We start from the raw sequence: 25,430 nt of genomic DNA, 5'->3' as shown, positions 1-25,430 counted from the left end.
TTGATCGCATAGCGCTGTTACACCGACTCCCAGGGGCAGACAGCGCCAGCAGCTGCCACCTGGGCGGCCCACGCATTCCTCATCGATATCATCAGCGTAATTTGTGTAGCACCACTTGAAGCATCGCTACGTGACCGAATCTTTCCCCCAGCATGTCCGACAGTAAAAGTTCAGAATCAAATCAGTCCTCTGTGGCTGATTCAGTAATCGGATACCTGAGCAAGGCAGGTCTGCAATATTCCACAGCACTGTGGATGCTTGACCATACACCCTCGCTTATTAATGGAACCTAGAACAAAATAGATTTGGAGAATGTTATGTAGATGTTTGTGCAGGCTCATTCCCCTGCCTTTTCTACATACCATTTTAATTTTCTCTTTTTTAAATATTAATCTACCTCCAACTATTCAGGAGTTGATGGCTCTCTCTCTCTCTGTCTGCTTGCTTGAACTAAGTTAACTCAGAGCAGTGCCTGAACAGCGTAATGGCTTGTGTAATGCAGCAATGAACTGCTGACTGAAGGACGTGACACCAGACACTATCTGGAAGCATCCAAATGCATAAAAGTTAAGTGCTGTTGTCATATAGTGTACAGTAATGCAGTAGTTATGTTGCTGGAGTTGTAATCCAGATGCTTGGATTAATAATATGGAGCACATGAGTTCACATTCAAGGTAGTTTTAATTTTCTCTTTCAAAATTGGAGATTAAAAGCTGGTATCAGTAAAAGTGACCATGAAGCTATTTGATTGTTGTAAAAACCCAACTGGTTCATTAATGTCCTTTAGAGAAGGAAATATGCTGTCCTTATCAGTCTGTTTATATGTGACACTGGTCCCACACCAAAGCATTTGACTCTTAACTGCCTTCTGAAGTGGTGTAGGAAGCCACTCAATTCTCAGGGCAACTGGGGACCAATAAATGCTGGCCTTGGCAATGGTGCCCACATCTTGCGGAATGAATGAATTCTTTAGTAATTACAATGGAAAGAAGCTGCAAGTCAGATTCCAAAAGTTGGCATACCTTTGTGATGGTCTTAGAAAGAAAGCACAGCCTTCTCAGACACTGACTAATCTAACTGAATTATTTGAACAGGTCACTAACATGATGGATAAGGGAACATCTAGGGATGATATCTACAAGTAGTTTCAGGAGGCATTTGATAAGGTTCCACACAGGAGATAAACATGAATGCGAACAGAATTGGAAGCAACTTTGCAACATTGGTTGGAAATTGGTTAGGGGGTAAGAGATAAAGATTATTGGGATATGTCAAATGGTGTTCTCTAGAGATCTGTACTGGGGCCTCAGCTTTTCCCCATATATATCAATGACATGGATGAAGCAATAGAGAGTTGTATATGCAAGTTTAGCTATCACATTTTTCTGGGAGGTACAGTAAGTTGTGCATTTGGGAGCAGTAAGTTACAAAGAGATATAGATTAAGTAAGTGGGCAAAATTGTAGCAAATGGGATTCAATGTGGGGAACTGCGAGGTCATCCATTTTGAATCCAAAACAGACAAATCGGGGTATTTTCTTAATGGTGAGAAACTAGGAACTGTGGAGGAACAAAGAAATTTAGCTATCCATGTAGACAAATTGCTAAAAGCTAGTGGACAAGTACAAAAATTAATCAAAAAGGCTAATGAATGTTAGCTTGCATCTCAAGGGGCTGGAATACAAAGGTGAGGAAGTTATGCTTCAGTTGTATAGAGCTTTGTTCAGACCCCATCTGGAGTACTACATTCAGTCCTGGGCACCAGACATCAGGAATGATTTATTGGCCTTTGAAAGGTACAGCACAGACTTTCCAAAATGGTACACTGGGGCTTAAAGCTATAAATTATGAGGATATGTTGCATAAACTTGGCTTGTAATCCCTTGAGTATAGAAGGTTGAGGGGTGATCTACTTGAGGTATTTAAAATGATAAAAGAATTTGATAGCGTAGATACAGAGAAACTAATACCCCTAGCGAGGGAATCCAGAACAAGGAGGCACAATTTAGAATTAAAGCTAGACCATTCAGGAGTGAAATCAGGAAGCATTTTCTCACAGAAACGTAGAAACATAGAAAATAGGAGCAGGAGTAGGCCATTTGGCTCCTCGGGCCTGCTCCGCTATTCAAAAAAGATCATGGCTGATCATCTAATTCAGTACCCTGTTCCCGCTTTCTCCCCATATCCCTTGATCCCTTTGACATTAAGAAATATATCTATCTCCTTCTTGAATATATTTAATGACTTGGCCTCCACTGCCTTCTGCGGTAGAGAATTCCACAGGTTCACCACCCTCTGAGTGAAGAAATTTCACCTCATCTCGGTTCTAAATGGCATACCCCATATCCTGAGACTGTGACCCCTGGTTCTGGACTTCCCAGCCATCGGGAACATCCTCCCAGCATCTAGCCTGTTTAGCCCTGTAGAATTTTATAGGTTTCTATGAGATCCCCTCTCATTCTTCTAAACTCTAGTTAATATAGGCCTAGTCGACCCAATCTCTCCTCATACGTCAATCCTGCCATCCCAGGGATCAGTTTAGAAAATCTTCTTTGCACTTCCTCCATGGCAATAACATCCTTCCTCAGATAAGGAGACCAAAACTGCACAAAATACTCCAGATGTGGTCTCACCATGGCCCTGTATAACTGCAGTAAGATATCCTTGCTCCTGTACTCAAATCCTCTTGCAATGAAGGCCAACAAACCATTCGCCTTCCTAACTGCTTGCTGCACCTGAATGCTTGCTTTCAGCTACTGGTGTACAAGGACACCCAGGTCTCGTTGCACCTCCCCTTTCCCAATCTACCACCATTCAGATAATAATCTGCCTTTCTGTTTTTACAACCAAAGTGGATAACCTCACATTTATCCACATTATATTGCATCTGCCATGCATTTGCCCACTCACCCAACTTGTCCAAATCACATTGGAGCCTCTTTGCACCCTCCTCACAGCTCACATGCCCTCCCAGCTTTGTGTCATCTGAAAACTTGGAAATGTTACATTTAATTCCCTCACCCAAGTCATTAATATTGTAAATATCTGGGGCCCAAGCACTGATCCCTGCGGTACCCCACTAGTCACTGCCTGCCAGCCGGAAAAAGACCCATTTATTTCTACTCTCTGTTTCCTATCTGGGAACCAATTCTCAATCCATGCCAGTATATTACCCCCAATCCCATGTGCTTTAATTTAGCTCATTAACCTCTTATGTGGGACCTTATCAATTGCCTTCTGAAAATCCAAATACACCACATCCACTGGTTCTCCCTTATCTATTCTACAAGTTACATCCTCAAAAAATTCCAGTAGATTTGTTAAGCATGACTTCCCTTTCGTAAACCCATGCTGACTTTGCCCAATCCCGTTTATGCTTTCCAGATGTTCTGCTATCCCATTCTTTATAATAGACTCTAGCATTTTCCCCACTACTGATGTAAGGCGAACTGGTCTGTCGTTCCCTGTTTTTTCTCTCCCTCCTTTTTTAAATAGTGGGGTTACATTTGCCACCCTCCAATCTGTAGGAACTGCTCCAGAGTCTATAGAATTTTGGAAGATGCCCACCAATGCATCCATTATTTCCAGGGCCATTTCCTTTAGTACTCTGGGATGTAGATTATCAGGCCCTGGGGATTTGTCAGCCTTTAACCCCATTAATTGCACTAGCATTATGTTTTCACTAATACTGATTTCCTTCAGTTCCTCCCTCTCATTAGACCTTTGGTTCCCTAACATTTCTGGGAGGTTATTTGTGTCCTCCTTTGTGAAGACAGAACCAAAGTATGTGTTTAATTGTTCTGCCATTTCTTTGTTCCCCATTATAATTTCCCCCGTTTCTTACTGTAAGGGACCTACATTTGTCTTCACTAATCTTTTTCTCTTCACATATCTATAGAAGCTTTTACAGTCAGTTTTTATGTTCACCGCAGGTTTACTCTCATACTCTATTTTCCCCTGCTTAATCAACCTCTTTGTCCTCCTTTGCTGAATTCTAAACTGCTCCCAATCCTCAGACTTGCTGCTTTTTCTGACAATTTTGTATGCCTCCTCTTTGGATCTAATACTATCCCGAATTTCTTTTGTAAGCCACGGTTGAGCCACCTTTCTGGTTTTATTTTTGTGCCAGACAGGAATGAATAATTGTTGTAATTAATGCACACATTCTTTAAATATTATCCATTGCCTATTCACCGTCAATCCTTTTAGTAAAGTTCCCCAATCTACCATAGCCAATTCACGCCTCATACCTTCATAGTTTCCTTTATTTAGATTCAGTACCCTAGTTTCGGATTTCACTACTTCACTCTCCATCTTAATGAAGAGTTCTATCATGTTATGGTCGCTCCTCCCAAGGGACCCCGCACAACAAGTTTGTTAATTAATCCTTTCTCATTGCATAATACCCAGTCTAGGATAGCCTGTTCTCTAGTCGGTTCCTCAACGTATTGGTCTAAATAACACACTCCAGGAAATCCTTCTCCACAGTATTATTGATAATTTGGTTTGACCAATCTATATGTAGATTAGAGTCACCCATGGTTACCGTTGTACCCTTATTGCATACATCTCTAATTTCCTGTTTAATGTCATCCCTTAATCTCCACTACTGTTTGGAGGCCTATAGACAACCCCCACAAACATTTTCTGCCCCTTGGTGTTTCTTAGCTCCATGATACAGATTCCACATCATTATTTTCCAAGCCTATATCCTTCCTCACTATTGCATTGATTTCCTCCTTTACTAACAATGCTACCCCTCCTCCTTTCCCTTTTTGCCTGTACTTCCTAAATACTGAATACCCCTGGATGTTCAGTTCCCATCCTTGGTCACCTTGCAGCCATGTCTTCATAATCGCTACTATATCATACCGTTTATATCTATTTGCGCTGTTAATTCGTCTACCTTATTGCGAATGCTCCGTGCATTAAGACACAATGCCTTTAGACTTGTCTTTTTAACATTGTTAGTCATCTTAGCTTTATTTTGCACTACGGCCCCATTTGTTTCTCGCCCTTGTTTTCTCTGCCTTCCACTTATACTTCTTACCTTTCTGTCTTTCATTTCTATCCATGTTTCCCTCTCCCCTGTCTCCCTGCTCAGATTCCCATCCCCTGCCATTCTAGTTTAAACCCTCCCCAACAGCACTAGCAAACACCACCACCCCCCCCCCCCCCCACCCCCCGCCCCCACAAGTAAATTCCTCCGGGTCCTGCCCAGATGCAACCTGTCCAGCTTGTACTGCTCCCACCTTCCCCAGAACCGGTCCCAACGTCCCAGGAATCTGAATCCCTCTCCACTAAACCATTTCTCCAGCCATGTATTCATCTGATATATCCTGCTATTTCTGCTCTTGCTAGCATGTGGTACTGGTAGTAATCCTGAGATTACTAGCTTTGAGATCCTACTTTTTAATTTTTGTCCTAACTCCCTATATTGAGCTTGCAGGACCACATCCCTTTTTTTACCTTGCGATATGTACCACGACAACTGGCTGCTTGCCCTCCCCCCTCAGAATGCCCTGCAGCTGCTCAGAGACATCCTTGATCTTAGCACCAGGGAGGCAACATGCCATCCTGGAGTCTCTTTTGCGGCCGCAGAAACACCTGTCTGTTTCCCTTCCGATGAATCCCCAATCACTATACTCTGCCACTCTTCTTCCTCCCCTCCTGTGCAGCAGAGCCACCCATGGTGCCATGAACTTGGCTCTTGCTGATTTCCCCTGAGCCATCTCCCCCAACAATATCCAAAGGACAGTAAAGTTTGATAAATCACCAGGACCGGATGCGATGCATTCGAGGACACGGGTGGACATTGCAGAGATATCTTCCAATCCTCCTTAGATACAGGGGTGATGCCAGAAGACTGGAAAATCACAAATGTTACACCCTTTTTAAACCATAGAACCACAGAAAATTTATGGCAAAGAAAGAGGCCATTCAGCCCATCGTGTCTGCACTAACCGATAAAACTAGTTGCTCATTCCAATCCCACCTTCCAGCACCTGGTCCATAGTCTTCAAGAAAGGGTTGAAGGATAAACCAGCAACTACAGGCTAATCAGTTTAACCCCAGTGGTGGGAAAACTTTTAAAAACAATAATCTGGGACAAAATTAACAGACAAGTGTGCATTAATTAAGGAAAACCAGCACGGATTTGTTAAAAGCAAATCGTGTTTAACCAACTTGATTGAGTTTTTGATGAGGTAATGGAGAGGGTTGATGAGGGTAATGTGGTTGATGCAGTCTATATGGACTTCCAAAAGGGGTTTGATAAAGCGTTACATAACTGGCTTGTCAGCAAAGCCCCTGGAATAAAAGCATGGATACAAAGTTGGCTGAGTGACAGGAAACAGAGAGTAGTGGTGAATGGTTGTTTTTCTGAACTGGAGAAAGGTACATAGTGGGGTTCCTCAGGTGTTGGTATGAGAACCACTGCTTTTCTTGATATATATTAATGACTTAAACTTGGGTGTGTAGAACACAATTTCAAAATTTGCAGATGACACAAAACATAGAAGTATTGTGAACTGTGAGGAGGATAGTGATAGATTTCAAGAGGACATAGACAAGCTGGTGGAATGGGTGGACACGTGGTAGATGAAATGTAATACAGATAAGTGTAAAGTGATATATTTTGGTAGGAAGAATGGGGAGAGGCAATATAAAATAAAGGGTACAATTCTAAAGGGGGTTCAGGAACAGAAACAACTGCGGGCATATGTGCACAGATCATTGATAGTAGCAGGGTAGGTTGAGAAAGTAGTTAAAAATACATAAGGGATCCTGGGCTTTATAAATAGAGGCATAGAGTACAAAAGCAAGGAAGTTATGCCAAACCTGTATAAAACACTGGTTCGGCCTCAGCTGGACTATTGAGTCCAATTCTAGGCACCAAACTTTAGTAAGGATGTGAAGGCTTTAGCGAGGGTACAGAAAAGATTTACGAGAATGAGTCCAGGGATGAGAGACTTCAGTTACATGGATAGATTGGAGAAGCTGGAGTTGTTCTCCTTAGAAAAGAAGCTTGAACAAAGAACAAAGAAAATTACAGCACAGGAACAGGCCCTTCGGCCCTCCAAGCCTGCGCCGATCCAGATCCTCTATCTAAACATGTCGCCTATTTTCTAAGGGTCTGTATCTCTTTGCTTCCTGCCCATTCATGTATCTGTCTAGATACATCTTAAAAGACACTATCGTGCCCGCGTCTACCACCTCTGCTAGCAACGCGTTCCAGGCACCCACCACCCTCTGCGTAAAGAAGTTTCCACGCATATCCTCCCTAAACATTTCCCCTCTCACTTTGAACTCATGACCCCGAGTAATTGAATCCCCCACTCTGGGAAAAAGCTTCTTGCTATCCACCCTGAAGGAAAGCATGCCGTATGCCTTCTTGACCACTCTATTCACCTGCGTTGCCACCTTCAGGGAACAATGGACCTGAACACCCAAATCTCTCTGTACATCAATTTTCCCCAGGACTTTTCCATTTACTGTATAGTTCACTCTTGAATTGGATCTTCCAAAATGCATCACCTCGCATTTGCCCTGATTGAACTCCATCTGCCATTTCTCTGCCCAACTCTCCAATCTATCTATATTCTGCTGTATTCTCTGACAGTCCCCTTCACTATCTGCTACTCCACCAATCTTAGTGTCGTCTGCAAACTTGCTAATCAGACCACCTGTACTTTCCTCCAAATCATTTATGTATATCACAAACAACAGTGGTCCCAGCACAGATCTCTGTGGAACACCACTGGTCACACGTCTCCATTTTGAGAAACTCCCTTCCACTGCTACTGTCTATCTCCTGTTGCCCAGCCAGTTCTTTATCCATCCAGCTAGTACACCTTGGACCCCATGCGCCTTCACTTTCTCCATCAGCCTACCATGGGGAACCTTATCAAACGCCTTACTGAAGTCCATGTATATGACATCTACAGCCCTTCCCTCATCAATCAACTTTGTCACTTCCTCAAAGGATTCTATTACGTTGGTAAGACATGACCTTCCCTGCACAAAACCATGTTGCCTATCACTGATAAGCCCATTTTCTTCCAAATGGGAATGGATCCTATCCCTCAGTATCTTCTCCAGCAGCTTCCCTACCACTGACGTAAGGCTCACCGGTCTATAATTACCTGGATGTTCCTTGCCACCCTTCTTAAACAAGGGGACAACATTAGCAATGAGAAGAGATTTGATAGACGTGTTCAGAATTATGAGAGGTCGAGACTGAGTATATGGAGAGAAATTGTTCCCGTTGGTGGAAGGGTCAAGACCAGAGGAAAAGGACCAAAGGCGACATGAGGAAAAATTTTCTATGCAGCAAGTGGTTAGGATCTGGAATGTACTTCTTAACAGGGTGGTGGAGGCAGATTCAATTGTGGATTTCCAAAGGAAATTGGATAAGCACCTGAACAGAAAAAAATTTCAAGGCTACAGAGAAAGGGTAGGGAGTGGGACTAGCTAAATTGCTCTTGCAGACAGCTGACATGGACTCAATAGGCCCAATGGCCTCCTTCCATGCTGTAACCATTCTATAATTCTATGATTACATGAATTCAAGAAATTCAAGAATGCCATTGCTGAGTTCTCCGATGCATTCTGTAGACAGTATACACTGCAGCCATAGTGTGCTGATGGTGGAGGAAGTGGATGTTAAAGGTGGTGGGTGGGGTCCCAATCAAGCAGGCTGTGTTGTCCTGGATGGTGTTGAGCTTCTTGAGTGCAGCTTCTTCAGCTGCACCATCCAAGCAAGTGGAGATTATTCCATCACACTCATAACTTGTGCCTATTAGATGATGGAGAGGCTTTGGCGAGTCAGGACGTGAACCACTGACTGCAGAACACCCAGCCTCTGACCTGCTGCAGTATCCATGGAATTTATGTGGCTGGTGCAATTGCATTTCAGGTGAATGGTGACCCTCAGGATGTTGATGCTGGGGAATTCGGCCATGATAATGCCATTGAATATCAAGGAGATGGTCATTACTCACTTATATGACATGAATGTTACTTGCCACTTCTCAGCCCAAATCTGAATGTTGTCCAGGTCTTGCTGCATGCAGGGACAGACGGCTTCATTATCTGGGGAGTTGCAAATGGAACTGAACACTGTGCAATTGTCAGCAAACAGCCGTATTTCTGACCTTATCATGGAGCGATGGTCATTGATGAAGTGAAGCGGTTGAAGATAGTTGTATCGAGGATGCTGCCCTGAGGAAATTGTGTAGTAATAACCTGGGGCTGAGATGGCTGGCCTCCAACAATCACAACTATCTTTCTTTGTTCTAGGTATGACTCCAGCTGGTGGAGAGCTTTCTTCAAGATTTCCAATGACTTCAATTTTAATAGGGATTTAATATGGTGCTTTGAGGTGGTTAAGAAGGCATATGGAATCCTTTCCTTTATTAGCTGAGGTATCGAATACAAGAGCAGGGAGGTTATGCTGGAACTGTATAACTCATTGGTTAGGCCACAACTTGAGTACTGTGTGCAGTTCTGGTCACCTCATTACAGAAAGGATGTAATTGCATTGGAGAGGGTACAGAGGAGATTTACGAGGATGTTGTCAGGACTGGAAAAATGTAGCTATGAGGAAAGATTGGATAGGCTGGGGTTGTTTTCCTTGGAACAGAGAAGGCTGAGGGGAGATCTGATTGAAATGTACAAAATTTTGAGGAGCCTGGATAGAGAGGAGGTGAAGGGTCTATTCATCTTAGCAGAAGGTCAGTGATGAGGGGCATAGATTTAAAGTGATTGGTAGAAAAATTAGAGGGGAGATGAGGAAACACTTTTTCACCCAGAGGATCGTGATGGTCTGGAACTCACTGCCTGAAAGAGTAGTTGAGGCAGAGCCCCTCAACTCATTCAAAAGGAGTCTGGATATACACCTCAAGTGCCGTAAGCAGCAAGGCTACGGACCAAATGCTGGAAGGTGGGATTAGAATAGGTGGATCGTTTTTCGTCTGACACAGACACGATGGGCCAAGTGGCCCCTTTCTGTGCCTTAAACTTTCTATGATTCTATGATAAGAAAAGCCATTTACAGCTGTCCAGTTTGTTCTGTCAAACTTTAACTCAGCCTAGCATCCAACTGCACTCAAAACTCCTTTAATGAAAATGCAAATGTCCCAACACTCCCTATGTTGAATGTTCCTGCCACCTGGCCCATCAATGGGACCTAGCATATGGTCAATGGAGATATGCTTGGCTAGACCAGGCATGATGACCAATCATGGGCAGTAGTCGGGGCCAAGCTGCAATTCATAATTTTAAAGTGCCCTCCTGCTGTAAAGGTGAACATGGGATATCTCTCTATTGGTTCCTCTTTAGCAGGTGGGTGACCTAGATGTGCTCCTAGTGGTGTGAGCACCTACCATTCGCAGCCAAATTAGGAAACCTCCTTCTGACCACGGAAAGCCCTCTGGGGTCAGCGGTTAGATTTGGCACTTTAAGAAGTGAAGTTCAGATAAGGGTAAATATGAAGATGTTGCATTCAAGGGAGATTACTACTTTGGTCAGGCATCTCATAAGCATCCTGAACTGAAGTCCCTGCATTGTAGCTTATGCATTGGATACTGAACCTTTAGCTTTTGAATAAAATAGCAATATTCTTATCCTTGATATTTATGGCCACGAACCAGTATCCAGTACATACAGCTTGACAGTTTGAATTTAGAGCAAAAGTAAAACTGAATTTAACAAAGTGAACAGCTGGAGTTTCATTCCTCTGATGATTTCATTGTAAAACTGTGGATGTGGGTTGGAAGGACAAAGTGTCCTCTTTTCCCTTGCCTAAGGTGAATACAGTATATGGCTCTGAAATAAATCTTCCTTGTCTTTGAGAGGCTGACTATATGCCATCATGAGGGTGAGATGACACTTGCTAATACATCTAGTATAGCAGTGAGGTTTTCTCTTATCAAGGAATTTCCAAGGCTTTGGTTAGAACTCTTATACCAGAACTTAAATACATAGTCAGAGATGCTTGTAGAGTAAGATTTACTGTACAGGTTAGTCCCAAATCAAGATCATCTATACAGCACTTCTGTATCAACACTGTAATGTTTAAGATGTTTCCATTGATGAGGTGTTTTATCACTCATAAGGATCTTGGAAGTTCCTGGGCAGTTTCAAGTGACTCTTCAGATGAGCTGGCTGTTAATTGCATATCTTCTTTGGTCTCCTTATCTCGAGAGACAATGGATAAGCGCCTGGAGGTGGTCAGTGGTGTGTGGAGCAGCGCCTGGAGTGGCTATAGAGGCCAATTCTAGAGTGACGGGCTCTTCCACAGGTGCTGCAGAAAAATTTGATTGTCGGGGCTGTTACACAGTTGGCTCTTCCCTTGCGCCTCTGTCTTTTTTCCTGCCAACTGCTAAGTCTCTTCGACTCGCCACACTTTAGCCCCGCCTTTATGGCTGTCTGCCAGCTCTGGCGAACGCTGGCAACTGACTCCCACGACTTGTGATCAATGTCACACGATTTCATGTCGCGTTTGCAGACGTCTTTAAAGCAGAGACATGAATGGCCGATGGGTCTGATACCAGTGGCGAGCTCGCTGTACAGTAAGTCTTTGGGGATCCTGCCATCTTCCATGCGGCTCACATGGCCAAGCCATCTCAAGCGCCGCTGACTCAGTAGTGGGTATAAGCTGGGGATGTTGGCTGCCTCGAGGACTTCTGTGTTGGAGATACGGTCCTGCCACCTGATGCCAAGTATTCTCCGGAGGCAGCGAAGATGGAATGAATTGAGATGTCACTCTTGGCTGACATACGTTGTCCAGGCCTCTCTGCCATAGAGCAAGGTACTGAGGACACAGGCTTGATACACTCGGACTTTTGTGTTCCGTGTCAGTGCGCCATTTTCCCACACTCTCTTGGCCAGTCTGGACTTAGCAGTGGAAGCCTTTCCCATGTGCTTGTTGATTTCTGCATCTAGAGACAGGTTACTGGTGATAGTTGAGCCTAGGTAGGTGAACTCTTGAACCACTTCCAGAGCGTGGTTGCCAATATTGATGGATGGAGCATTTCTGACGTCCTGCCCCATGATGTTCATTTTCTTGAGGCAGATGGTTAGGCCAAATTCATTGCAGGCAGCCGCAAACCTGTCAATGAGACTCTGCAGGCACTCTTCAGTGTGAGATGTTAAAGCAGCATCGTCAGCAAAGAGGAGTTCCCTGGTGAGGACCTTCTGTACTTTGGACTTCGCTCTTAGACGGGCAAGGTTGAACAACCTGCCCCCTGATCTTGTGTGGAGGAAAATTCCTTCTTCCGAGGACTTGAACGCATGTGAAAGCAGCAGGGAGAAGAAAATCCCAAAAAGTGTGGGTGCGAGAACACAGCCCTGTTTCACGCCACTCAGGATAGGAAAGGGGTCTGATGAGGAGCCACCATGTTGAATTGTGCCTTTCATATTGTCATGGAATGAGGTGATGATACTTAGTAGCTTTGGTGGGCATCCAATCTTTTCTAGCAGTCTGAAGAGACCACGTCTGCTGACGAGGTCAAAGGCTTTGGTGAGATCAATGAAAGCAATGTAGAGGGGCATCTGTTGTTCGCGGCATTTCTCCTGTATCTGACGAAGGGAGAACAGCATGTCAACGGTCGATCTCTCTGCACGAAAGCCACACTGTGCCTCAGGGTAGACGCGCTCGGCCAGCTTCTGGAGCCTGTTCAGAGCGACTCGAGCAAAGACTTTCCCCACTATGCTGAGCAGGGAGATTCCACGGTAGTTGTTGCAGTCACCTCGGTCACCTTTGTTTTTATAGAGGGTGATGATATTGGCATCGTGCATGTCCTGAGGTACTGCTCCCTCGTCCCAGCACAGGCATAGCAGTTCATGTAGTGCTGAGAGTATAGCAGGCTTGGCACTCTTGATTATTTCAGGGGTAATGCTGTCCTTCCCAGGGGCTTTTCCGCTGGCTAGAGAATCAATGGCATCACTGAGTTCCGATTTGGTTGGCTGTATGTCCAGCTCATCCATGACTGGTGGAGGCTGGGCTGCATTGAGGGCAGTCTCAGTGACAACATTCTCCCTGGAGTATAGTTCTAGGTAGTGCTCAACCCAGCGGTCCATTTGTTTGCATTGGTCAGTGATTATGTTCCCTGATTTAGATTTGAGGGTTTGCATATACAATTGCATATACAAGATTTATACATAAGCAAATGGCACTATCCCAAACTATGGCTGGATTTTCAAGACTCCTTTCAGCAAGCATGGGATTTTTTTCATGCATGAAGTATTTTCCAAATTTCAACTCCACAAGGCAAGCACTGATTTGTGACAGAAGTAACAAAAAGGTACAAAAAAATAAAATGCTGGGAATACTCAGCAGGTCAGCCTGCATCTGTGGAGAGAAACGCAGAGTTAACATTTCACGACCTTGAGTGCTGAGGAAATCATCGACCGGCAGGTCATCGGGGGAGATGGTGGCATAGTGGTAATGTCACTGAACTAGTAATCCAGATGCCCAGGCTAATACCCTGGGGACACGAGTTCAAATCCCACCATGGCAGCAGGTGAAATTTAAATTCAATTAATTACTAAAAATCTGGAATTGAAAGATAGTCTCAGTAATGGTGCCATTAAACTATCATTAATTGTCATTAAAAACCCAACTGGTTCACTAATGTCCATTAGGGAAGGAAATCTGCTGTCCCTCTAGACTTACATTCACTTTAATTTCTAATGTTAGAATAGTTACACAGCTTAAGATCTAACAGCAGCTTGATGAAACTTACAATATCTGTAGTTTCTTCGCATGAATATCACATTGTTCTGCTGAGAAAATACATTTGAAAATTAGTGTAACACCAAAAGTGAATACAGTGCAACCTTCAGTTAGCAATATCCTATTTACTTAACAGATATTAATTCATTAATACTTAACCAAAGATAGAACTTCATTAATGTTAGTGTAGCAAAGGTTATAGAATCTTTGATATTTATTTAGGCACACAAGAAAGACTACCAGGTTTTATTCTTATGTGCTTGGATTAAAAGACAAGCACTATTTATAAAAAAAAAAGTTTGGTCCCTAGATTCATCGCACAGAATCACCTTTTGTTTACCTTAATTCAAAGATACAAAAAATTGAAATCTGAAATTGTCAAAATTAAACTTCACTTATTACTGATCAGTTTTTGTGATAAGTTTGAATAAGTTTCTGTGTTAAGAATGGAATAAGATACTTACTTTGATGATTAAATCCAGTGCCTACATACTGCCAGTCCTGAAACAAAAATAGCACAGTCTTGTAGAAAATGTGAAAATATGGATCACAATACAAAACTGTTTTTTCAAACAGCACATTCTGTAACATGTCCAGAAAATAGCACAGATTTTAATTAAAGGTAGCACTCTCATCCTCCTTTTACATAATTTATATTTGAATTAAGAATTTTACATACATGCACACTTTCTTTCCACAAACCTCACTTTATGTGGGGAAGATGGTGGCATCATGGTAATGTCACTGAATTAGTACTATAGAGGCCCTGAGGATATGGGTTCAAGTCCTACCATAGCAGCTGGTGGAATTTAAATTCAATTAATTAAAAAAAAAATCTGGAATTAAATGCTAGTCTCAGTGATGGTGCCATGAAGCTTTAATCAATTGCTGTAAAAACCCATCTGGTTCACTAACATTCTTTAGGGAAGAAAATCTGCTGTCCTTATCTGATCTGGCCTACATGTGACTTCAGCCTCACAGCAATTTGGTTGACTCTTAACTGCCCTCTGAAATAGCCTACTAAGCCATACAGTTCAAGGACAATGAGGGATGGGTAACAAATGCTGGCCTGCCAGCAACATCAAATATTATCATAATTTTTGGTCATGTTTTTATGTCAACACTTGTCATTGAAACTGCCTGTTAATATTTTATAACAACATTTTTTGATGTAATTTACATTGAATTTACAGTACAGAAATAGGCTAATTGGCCCAATAGGTCTCAGCTGGAGATTATGCTTCACCCGAACCTTCTCCTACCTTATTTCCTTTCACCCTATCAACATATCAATATTTGCTTTGCATAGTTTGTTGATGAATCAATCAGATTATTTCGATGCTTTTTGGAATAAAAATCACCGTACACATTTTGCTCAATAACTAATGTTCAAAATGAAGTTTTAAATTAAATTTAAAAAGTCAAAAAATTGCCTATTTCTCCATAACATGATTACATTTGTCAATTTAATTTTTTTTAGTGTCTTAATTCTCAGCCTTTTCCAAAAGCCTGGGCTTGGGTCTGGTCCACCAACATTGAGGCTATTCCGGAAAGTTTCTGTGAAGTTTCAAAACCATCAGTAAATAATGGACCAGAGATTCAGAAAAAGGATTTCAGACTCCAACGAGAACTGTCTAAATTGGTAGCAAGGTAAACTGTATTAGGGCAATACTTGTCCGCTTGATGAAGTTTCAATAATTGGGTAAACTAACATGGGAGCAAAAACAAATGGATCAGTAACTCTAGGTGGTGAAATCAATGGAATGGAAATTTGGATGAGGTGTATAGCAGGGTGTGAACCATTATCGCCTGTTTTATACTGTCAGCAAAAGTTAAAATTTATCCCTATTAGAAGTGAGGAGATAGCAGAAGACTGGAAACTGGCTAATGTGGTGCCCATTTTCAAAAAGGGTGAAGATATACAGTAATACATAAAAGTTACAACTAGAAAACAGGTCATCTGTCCCCAGCACTCCATGCTGGTGTTTGCCCTCCATGGGCCTTAATTCCATTTACCTGCCCATATCCCCTTTTCATTCATCCACCTCTCCAATCTAATGTTAAAGGTCGGTATAGTTTTTATCTAAACTACTAACGCTTGCAATGAATTCCTCAGCCTCACAACTCTCAGTCTGAAGAGTTTTTTCCTGCCCTCTGTTCTAAATCTACACCCATATCTACCATGTCTGTTGCTCATCAAAGAATTCTACAAGGTTTGCCAAGCACAATCAGCCCTTTGGAAATCCAATGACAGTTTTATGCCGACAGACCAGCTGAAATTCTTTCTCAGTGCCTCTTCTTATTCCAATTTGAGGTCTTTATTTAAAAATGAGTTGAATGTTGAAGGTGAAATGAAACTCTCTAAATATCACTTGTGTTTTATTGATAGTTGGAAAAACTAAAATTCCAATTATTGCCAGCTTGAAGAAAGAGGAACAAAGATTGAAGGAATAATTTTAACTGTGCCCAGACAGGTGGGCAGTTTAAAGCACCCACAGGACTCAACAGTTCCCCACTGATCTTGCAGGCTACAATGTTAGCTTGATTTTCTAAGCAGGCAAGAAGGACACCTTCCAGAAACCAGCAGGGTCCTTCTTTAAATATGCAAGTCTGGTTCCAATGCCATCACCTTGGCCTGACTGCTATGTTAAAAATGGGCCAACCTAGCAGAAGAGTTGGGTAGAAGAGAACCAACAATTAAGTCCATTTACGTGTTTTTTATGTGGGGTCTGGAGGACAAGAGTGCTCCTCTGAGGTCCATGAAGATTGTTCAGGTCTTCCTTGCCCCATGTACTAGCAGCCCCCATCCCATGCTGATTTACTAACCTGACTAGCAGGGATCTTACATTCAGTTCCCAGGCACAGCAAACTGTTTCTTAACGTTGCAATCCCACCTGCTGGTCAGCTGGCACTTTCCATGACTTCAGGTGAGAAATTGACAGGGGGTATGTGGGATTTCCAGAGCTCTCATCCCCCACTTAGACAGTTTGTCCCTTGCTGCTAAGAGATTTTAATGACCTACCAACCACAACTGGGATTGTTCTTCCTTCCATCTGTCAATCCTGGTCCTCCATCCCCGTTATCCCCTTTGCCTCTCCTCCATCCCTGTTCTCCTACTTTACCCTCCTGCTCTGCCCCCATCAGTCCTATCCCATGTTCTCCTCCTATCGTCTTTTCTCAATCCTTTTCCTCCCCATATTTTCTTGCATCTTCTTCTCTACCTCTGGCTACCTCTCCTGTTTTTCGAAATCCATCTCTCCACCCTGCCAACTGTAACTTAGATAGTCAAAGAGGATTTTCCTCACAATGTTCTGTGGCCCATACTCCCTCCAATTCTGGTTAAGAGGTTTTTGAGCCCACCAATCCCTCCACCACTCTGTTGCATGAGTTTGCTGCTGCTTTGATGAGATTGTTTCCTACTCCCCACCTCACTTCTGTTCCCTGTTCCTCTCCACCAGTCAACTTCTACTTTTCTCCCCATCCCCTTCCCCTTTCTTTTCTCAGTTCCACTTCCCCCTTCACCCTTCTCCCGTTCTAAGACCACCCCTGACCTCTCCCTATTTCCCCTTCCTCTTCCCTTATCTCACCTGCCTCCTGTCCCTACACCTCACTACATTCCCCACCTGAGTTCATTTGTCAACCACTCTCTAAACCTACATGACCTGAATACTGCACTTGGTGTTGATTCCCCAGGCAAGAAATTGGGCTCATTAGTGCCCATCTTTACGTACTACGAGTGCTCTTAGTGCTGCAAAATGACATCTATGGTGCGTACGCACATTGATGGAGCAAATCGTGCTGGACACCATATTAAAGCAGGTGTTAGCGGGTGCCTAGAGGACATGTGCTGGTAGTATGTAAGGCAGGCAAATCATGACGTCAATCAGTGTGTAATGCTGGTTTGATACCAGTGGTGCCATTTTGGAGCTCAACACTCCAGCCACTGTCCAATCTTAAATATAGGTTCAGCACCAGGAAGATTCCCTCTATCCACCATTTTTAAAGAGATCATCAACTACTTACAAGTTAATTGCTAGTTGATTACTTCTGACTGTTGCTATGATTCTACATGTAATTGGTGCTTTCCATAGTTATTTCAAGTTGCAGAAGTCTACATGTGCTGAAGGACATTTTGATGATTCCAAGGCTTCAGCATAAACAATTTGCTCCTAGACATGGATGGGCACTAGTAAGCATTCCCCAGAGAATATAGCATGACTTGGAAAATGAATAGAGGCCACACAGCGCAGGACAAACAGCTGAAAGAAGGAAAAGGGGGAGGTGGGAGAAGGACTTTCAGCAGGAGCCATATCCACCCAGGGTGTTCAAGGAGAAATTCTCTTAACTTCAGCAAGGAACAATGTGTGAAACGTTTGCACTTCAGTAAGGACATCCTCACTGAAAACTGCCTCTTGCTGCAGCCACAACTGCAACCTCAGAGCAAGACAAGTACCATGTTGCCAGTCCCTGTGAAGGTGACAATCACAATGAACCTTTATGTGTCTGGTTCCTTCCAGGCTGGAACTGGAGATATTTACAACATCTCAAAGTTTGCCGTCCACTGTTGAGCAGGGGAAGTCACTGAGGTTCTCTATTCAAAAGGCAAATTCCATTTCATTTTCTCTTGCCAGAGAAAAGCAGGCAGAGCAAGCACAAGGATTGCAGGCTTCCACATGGCACAGAGTTCCATTGACTGCACACACATCACCTTGCAGGCACCACATGTCAACTCTGCTCCATACCGGGCCAATAGCGATTCCACTCTCTCAACATCTAGCTGGTGCGTGACCATAGGCAGCGAATTATGCTGTGGCAGTCTGCCATGCCAACTGCATTAGAGTCACCATGGCAAGCCAAAGGGTGGCTTCTCAGCAACAAGGGTTATCCATAGACGACATGGCTGACGACTCCAGTGAGCACATGGGCAGCATGCCTAGAATGAAAGCTAGGCTGCTACATGAAGTGTGATAGAGCAGGCCATTAGCATGCTGAAACAACACTTCTGCTACCGGCTCTGGAGGAATCCTGCAGTACTCAGCAGAGCAGGTTTGAGACTCATCTGCTGCATATTCAATAACCTCACCATCATGAAGGAAGAGCACTTGCCACTGGATATATGGCAAGCAGCGGAGAAGCAGGAACAAGAGTAGCGCACCTGCATGTTTTAACCCCCATGGAGGGGACAGTGCTGACTATCATGGGAAGAAGAGTCACTAAGGCCGTGGCCACGGATGGCGCTGGAGGAATTAATAATGAGGGTATCAGCATACCTAATCCTCCTTCACTCTCCCTACTTCTTCCTCATTCCACAATCTCTTCTGATTCACAAACTGAAGATGGCATAAGCATGTACTTCTTACTTTCTCCTCTCTGCTTATCACAAGCCAACTCTAGTCCCCTTTTCATTTTCAGACACCCAAGAACAGGAACCTTCACAGTGAGAGGAAGAAGGCAGTGAAAATGAAGTCACCATCACTCGATCTTGCACTTGCAGCCACCACTCAGATAGTGACACCGCATATACTTTAGCTACTGGAATAGAGAAGGAATCTGCACATGGTGATGCAGCGGGCAGAAGCACACTGGAGCCAGGGTGGCAGGAAAAGATAGTGCAGGTGCCAGTTTGCCAGAGGGCAAGGCCGCACACTAGTTCTGCAGGACTCAGATGAGGTCTTTGATGACCCAAGCTACAGAAGAAAGCGGATGGGAATACCAAGTGCTTGGTGAATGGAAAAGACTGCCAGCACAACTGTGGAACCTACCATAATGCAGCATCAGATGGCCAATGCCCCAGCTTCCATTCCATATGACTGCTGAATTAGAATCTCAGACTGCTGCCTTGCCAGCCCAGACTGCTGCAGCCAGGGCTGAGATGCTGTAACAAAAACAAGAAATGCTGGAATCACTCAGCAGGTCTGGCAGCATCTGTGGAAAGAGAAGCAGAGTTAACGTTTCGGGTCAGTGACCCTTCTTCGGAACTGAGATGCTGTAGTTTGAAGCCGGAACGTCTAGGCCCAGAGGTGCTCGAGGTCATTCTCCAAGGCCATCTGCAGTCTCCTCAATTGAATGTTGGCAGCCTTCCAATTCTCATGCTGAAGCCACTGGGGAAGCGCCCCAAAGAAGCACTAGGAAAGGTAAAGACTAGGATTAAGGGAATGCACAAGGGCAGTGAGTTCCATTTTGTATGCATTACTTAATGTATGAATTTATAAAATTGGATTTGAATTTGCATTTCTTGCTGGTTTTTATTTTTCTGTTGTTGGAAAGAAGTCAGTGTACAGGAAAGATAAGGAGTATGGGCCTGTTGGTGAATGGGAAGGTATAGTTGAGGTTGCTGGTATCACACATGAATAATCTGATCATGTAGAGCCAGGGCAAAAATGGACCATTTATGTTATAGTCTCCCTTCCTCTTTCACTTTCTCCTCCACTTCCTTCCCCTTCTAGCAGCTTTCCTGCTCTCTGTGGTCTCTCTCATTCTCTCTGTCATGTTCAATTCCCAGAGGAAGCTCATCCATGTTTCAAAGCAACTTTTTTCAGCACAATATTTTGTACAACAAAAAAGTCTTGCAAGTGCAGTCAGACTGCAGGCCTAAGGCCTGCAGCCACTACTTTTTGTACGTATTATGCTTTTGCATTTTACTTCTGCTTTGCTTTTGGTTTTTTAAGAAAACCTGTATTAAACCTGTAATGAATTTTTAAAGATCACTTTGTAGACATTGATTTAAAACTAATTGTGATTGTATGCTGATTAAGTCAAGTAATTAATCAATTATGTAGTCAATGGCAATCAATAGTAATATTATTAACTATGAACTTGTTTTTCTCAAGAACCTTTTCCTTTTGTTTTCATGCTGGTCAGGGCAGGCCATGCACAGCTGTTGTTTTGTCTAAACTACTATTTATCTCTTCTTCAAAAGAACGGTCATTTTCCCATTATTTAAAACAGAATGCGGTTCTTACCGTATTTGATGACGCTTGAACTACAAGCCAGTAGGATAATGGAAAGCCTTGCACATGGAGTGGTCCACTATGGTGTGAAGTCAGAAGATGGAGTTTAATTGATGGACAGTATAACCTAATTGATGGCAGGTGAGAGACACCATCAAAGGATGTGTCAACAGCCTGACTGACCTCGTAGTGCCTGTGAGAGGAATTAAATAAGGACTCATGGTTGTCAGACTCTTGTTTTGAGAAAGTCTGATGGAGACCTTGGAAAGCTGGAATGGAGCCAGAAATTGGAATTAAAGGGGCACAGCGTCCAACGTTTGGAGCTGCAGCCGGAGTGGACTAGTCAACTACTGAAGACTACAGAGGAAGGGACATCGATGGAGTGACTGACGGAGAGTCCACCGCTGTGCAAGGTTCTCCGGAGACTTGGTGATGTATGTACCAAGGGGGGGAGGCGGTACCATTTTTAGGGAGCTGTCTGGAACAGACTAATTTGGGGTTATAGCAGTTGTGCTATAAATTCGGAAACTTGGTGGTGTATGTACCAAGGGGAACACTATTATTTTAGGGAGCTGTCGTGAACAGACTAATTTGGGGTTATAGAAGTTGTGCTATAAGTTATTTTGTCTTTCTATACTCTTTTTTAAAAAATAAAGTTATCTTTTTTCCTCTTTTTATCATTAATAATTGTTTTTTTTATTAATAATTACTCAATAAATTTACTGATTTAACACATTATTTGGTATTGAGTCACTCATTCTTGTTGCATCCAAAGTACAGCTCCAGACCTAAGTGAGACTCCGCAGGGGACTTCTCACGCCTAACAGATTTTTGGCCAGCCAGCCAGGAGCCCGAAGACGAACAGGGATGAGGCTCTAGAGAAGTATCTTAGGGATAGTTTACCCCTGAAAGAAGGGTGGGTTCAACTCGTTGATAAGTCGGACGATCCCGTCTCTGAGGTGAAGCTCTAGATGGGGGGGATCTACATATAAATCAGGGCTGTTAAAAGCAGTCTTGTTTATGGCACTACAGGAGAAATGTATGAGACTAGAGAACCAAGTAATGGCAATGGAAGTGAGTCATAGTGATCAGGAGTAAGAGTTGAATAAGTATAAAACTAAATTGGCTGCAAACAAAACTAAATCGACAGAGAAAGAAGAGGAATTTAGCAAACCTCTCCAGAGAAAAGGAAGAGCAATGCGCAGTTGCAGACTGTATGCTGGGTCAGCTCCAGGAGGAAAGAGAAGGGCGAGAGAATGACAGGGATAAATATGCCACAGGAATTGACTGTTGGGCAGGAGAGGTGGAATATATTAAAGCCAGTATGTAAAGGCATGTGGAAAGAGGGGAGCTTTGGAAAAGTTAAATGACCTCGGTGGTCTGTCAGAGATTAAAAAGTGAAAAGGAGGATGTGAAGACAGCTTTCAAACTGCTGCTGAGAGATCACACTGCTTGCAAGCAGGAGTTGGTTGCAGTAAAAATTAAACAGAAATAGCAGCGTGGGATGGTTTGGTCATTAAGGGCACTAGAACCCTATGAGTTGGGCAATTGTGGAACCTCTGATGAGGAAGGAGATGATAAGGAAGGACAAATGACTGTCTGTCCGCCAGGGAGATCAGGAAAAATGGCAGGCTAAATACCAACTGCCTGCTGCACCGGCAGGGGCATTGGGAGCCTTGGATAGGCAGTTTACCATTCCATATACTTCAAAGGGAATTACAGAGGATAGCTAGTAACATTAAAAAATTGCACAGAGGGGAAGAGCCCTATGGACACTTCGTGGAAATTGACCAAATTGCAGGATTACATGGACTAGATGATAATGAAAAGAACAAATTGTTCCTATTTACCATAGCTCTGGGAGTTTACTGGGCTCTGCCTAGAGAAACAAAAATGGGAGGGGGGTACATGGGAAGAGATGAAAACTAGGGTAGTGGAGGCCATGGGTCTGACAAGGGGAAACCTCTTGGAGATGCTAGAGCAAACTCAGCAGTGACGTGATGAGAGTCTGAGTGCATTTGCAGACAGGCTGTGGTCTGTTTATGCCAGAACAAACATGGTGGTTAATTTGGATCGAGGCAACCTACAAGGACTGCACCTTAATCACCGGCTCTGGACCATAGTTACCCACGCTGTATCATTAAAAAAGGGGGGGATTTGAAGATTTTGACTTGGAGCATCAGCCTACCACCAAGGATGCGGTGGTACGGAAAATGACCCTTCGATTTGAGAAAAGGCTGAGGGAGAAATTGACAAGAGGTTATAGGGAAAAGGGGAAGGTGGAGGAGATAAAGGAGGGGAAACAGTGGAACCAGGAGGGACTCTGCAAGGGGAACGATGGGCTGAAGGACCTAGAGGAACTGATAGCAGCAGCAGTTGAAGCTGCAAGGAAGAGACAGATTGCAGCTGTGACTGGGAACCCTTACCTTCCTTCCCACCCCCACCGCCTCCCATTCACCAATGACAGGACCGCTCCCGGCCCGAATAATGTGTCCACTCAAATATGATTCTTACAGGCAACCTTGCGTGTATGGCAAGGTAGGGGGATGGGGCGGAAATTATTTAGTAGGCACGGGAGCCTCTCAGACTGTCCTTTATTGTGAGACTCTGTTTAAGAGTCCTTGGTCAAGTGGGAAACCGTATGTCCTGGAGGGATTTACTGCGAATGGCTCAATGGGGACAGTGTCTATTCGTCTGGAGGTTGAGGTGGGACCACTACAGACTCATTGGATGTGTATATTAATCAAATGGTCAGACACGGGTGTCAGAGTATTGGGATCAGATTGGATAAAGGTCCGCGATGTTGGCAATCGCTGCTTGTGGAGGGGAATAGAAAGGGAGGAAACAATCTTGATTATGCCCCAAGTACAACATAAGTAGAAGGAACGGATAGTTAGTTTACGGTCATACGATTTATCTGACTTAGTGGAGTCAGTCTCTCCTGAGTTTCAGGAGATAACACAGAATGGGAAAGCTTTTGTCCGGCACAAGAATGATTGTGTTCGAGTTAAAGGGGTGGAGGTTAGAATTGATGGAGATCCCATGTCACGACCTCAAAGACAGTACAATTTCCCACAGGAATCAGAGGTAGATCTGACTACTATGGTAGAGCAAGAGGTATTGAGATCAATAGCCACGCATGTCAATTCACCTATTTGGCCAGTCTGTAAACCAAATGGATCATGGAGGCTGACAGTGGATTATTGGGTCTTAAATAAGAGCATTCCTGCCTGCACACCCACAGTAGCTGCAGTGGTAGACTTGGTGACAGTCATATCCCAAAAAGCCACAGTGTTCTCTGTGCAGGACATTTCAAATGGGTTTTGGTCAATTCCCATACTTTGGGAAAATCAATACAAATTTGCCTTTAACATGGGTTTTCACTATAGTCCCTCCATCTTTCATCAATGTATGGCAAACGAATTAAAAGTTTTCAGCCAATCTGAGTGCTTGATTCAATATGTGGATGTCATTACTATTCACAGAGAGTGAGCAGGAGCATGCTGACAGAGCTGTTACAGTTGCTAGAGAGAGCAGCAGGTAGGGGCGTGAGATGTTCAGTTTCTGGGATTGAGCTCAGGAGAAAGAAGTATTGATAAGGGTTCCCTGTCACAGCTGCAATCTGTCTCTTCCTTGCCTCTAATGTTTGTACTGTGTCTTTATTGAACTTTTGTTTTTATTCATTCAGGGGATGTGGGCATCGCTGGTTAGGCCAAAATTTATTATCCATCCCTAATTACCCTTGAGAAGGTGCTACCTTTCCAAACCACTGCAGTAGTGGTTTGATACAGCTGAGTAGCTTGCTAGGCCATTTCAGAGGGCATTTAAAAGTCAACCACACATTTCTATAGATCTAGACCAGGTAAGGACAGCAGGTTTCCTTCCCTAAAGGACATTAGTGAACCAGATTTGTTTTTACAACAATCAGTGATGATTTCATGGTCACCACTAGACTAGATTTTTTTAATTCCAGATTTATTAATTGAATTCAAATTTCACCATCTGCTGTGGTGGGATTTGAACTCATGTCCCCAGAGCATTAGCCTAGGCTCTGGATTACTAGTCCAGTGATATTACCACTACACCACTGCCTCCCTCTATTGATGGATGCCTCCAGTGAGATCCTGATGGTAGAGGTCACATGATTACAGCAAGCCAGGAGGCAAATTAGTACAGTGTTGCATTTCTCTTCCAAATATCCCACTTGTCATACCACAAAAAAGAAAAATTTTCATGCATTATCATTTACACTGTGAGTTGTTCAAATTACCCACTATATACAAAACAGTTCTCATGCATTAGCAGTTCGTTATTCTTGTCAGTCTCTGCACATGCTTTGCACACATAGTATTTAAATCGTGCCAGTCTCTTAATGTTGCACATGCGTGTTGTTATTGGCTGTTCATCTGGGTGATTTTCCTTCTCCGGGGAGTGTCGTTCCCGTGTGACTTGTTGCTGCAGTAACTGTTGTTGTTCTGTTTCCATTGTTGGGGTGCTGTGGACCTCGAGGACTGATGGTTGATCTGTGGTCTATGCAGATGGTGAGTACACGTCCTCCTGATCGGCCGCCTGCAGTGAAGGAACAGCTTCTCCAGTTGTCCGTATGTGCCTGCGGTTGTGATGGTATATATGGTCTGACTACTATGGTAGAGCAAGAGGTATTGAGACCAATAGCCACGCATGTCAATTCACCTATTTGGCCAGTCTGTAAACCAAATGGATCATGGAGGCCCACTGTCCCCA

At 43.5% G+C, this 25,430-nt stretch overlaps 1 protein-coding gene across 1 annotated transcript in view; it reads right to left on the bottom strand.

The window, feature by feature from the left end:
• aff3 (AF4/FMR2 family, member 3) overlaps positions 1–25,172 on the bottom strand; it is a 248,585-nt gene extending 223,413 nt beyond the window's left edge. The window contains exon 1 of the mRNA XM_068034420.1: positions 24,958–25,172. Within this exon, the coding sequence (XP_067890521.1) occupies positions 24,958–25,172 (215 nt within the window). The remainder of the gene's footprint in view (positions 1–24,957) is intronic.
• Positions 25,173–25,430: the final 258 nt, after the last annotated feature.

This window comes from Heterodontus francisci, chromosome 6 (assembly GCF_036365525.1).
Source record: "Heterodontus francisci isolate sHetFra1 chromosome 6, sHetFra1.hap1, whole genome shotgun sequence".
NCBI classification, from domain to species: Eukaryota; Metazoa; Chordata; class Chondrichthyes; order Heterodontiformes; family Heterodontidae; genus Heterodontus; species Heterodontus francisci.
This window is presented reverse-complemented; position numbering and strand designations above follow the sequence as displayed.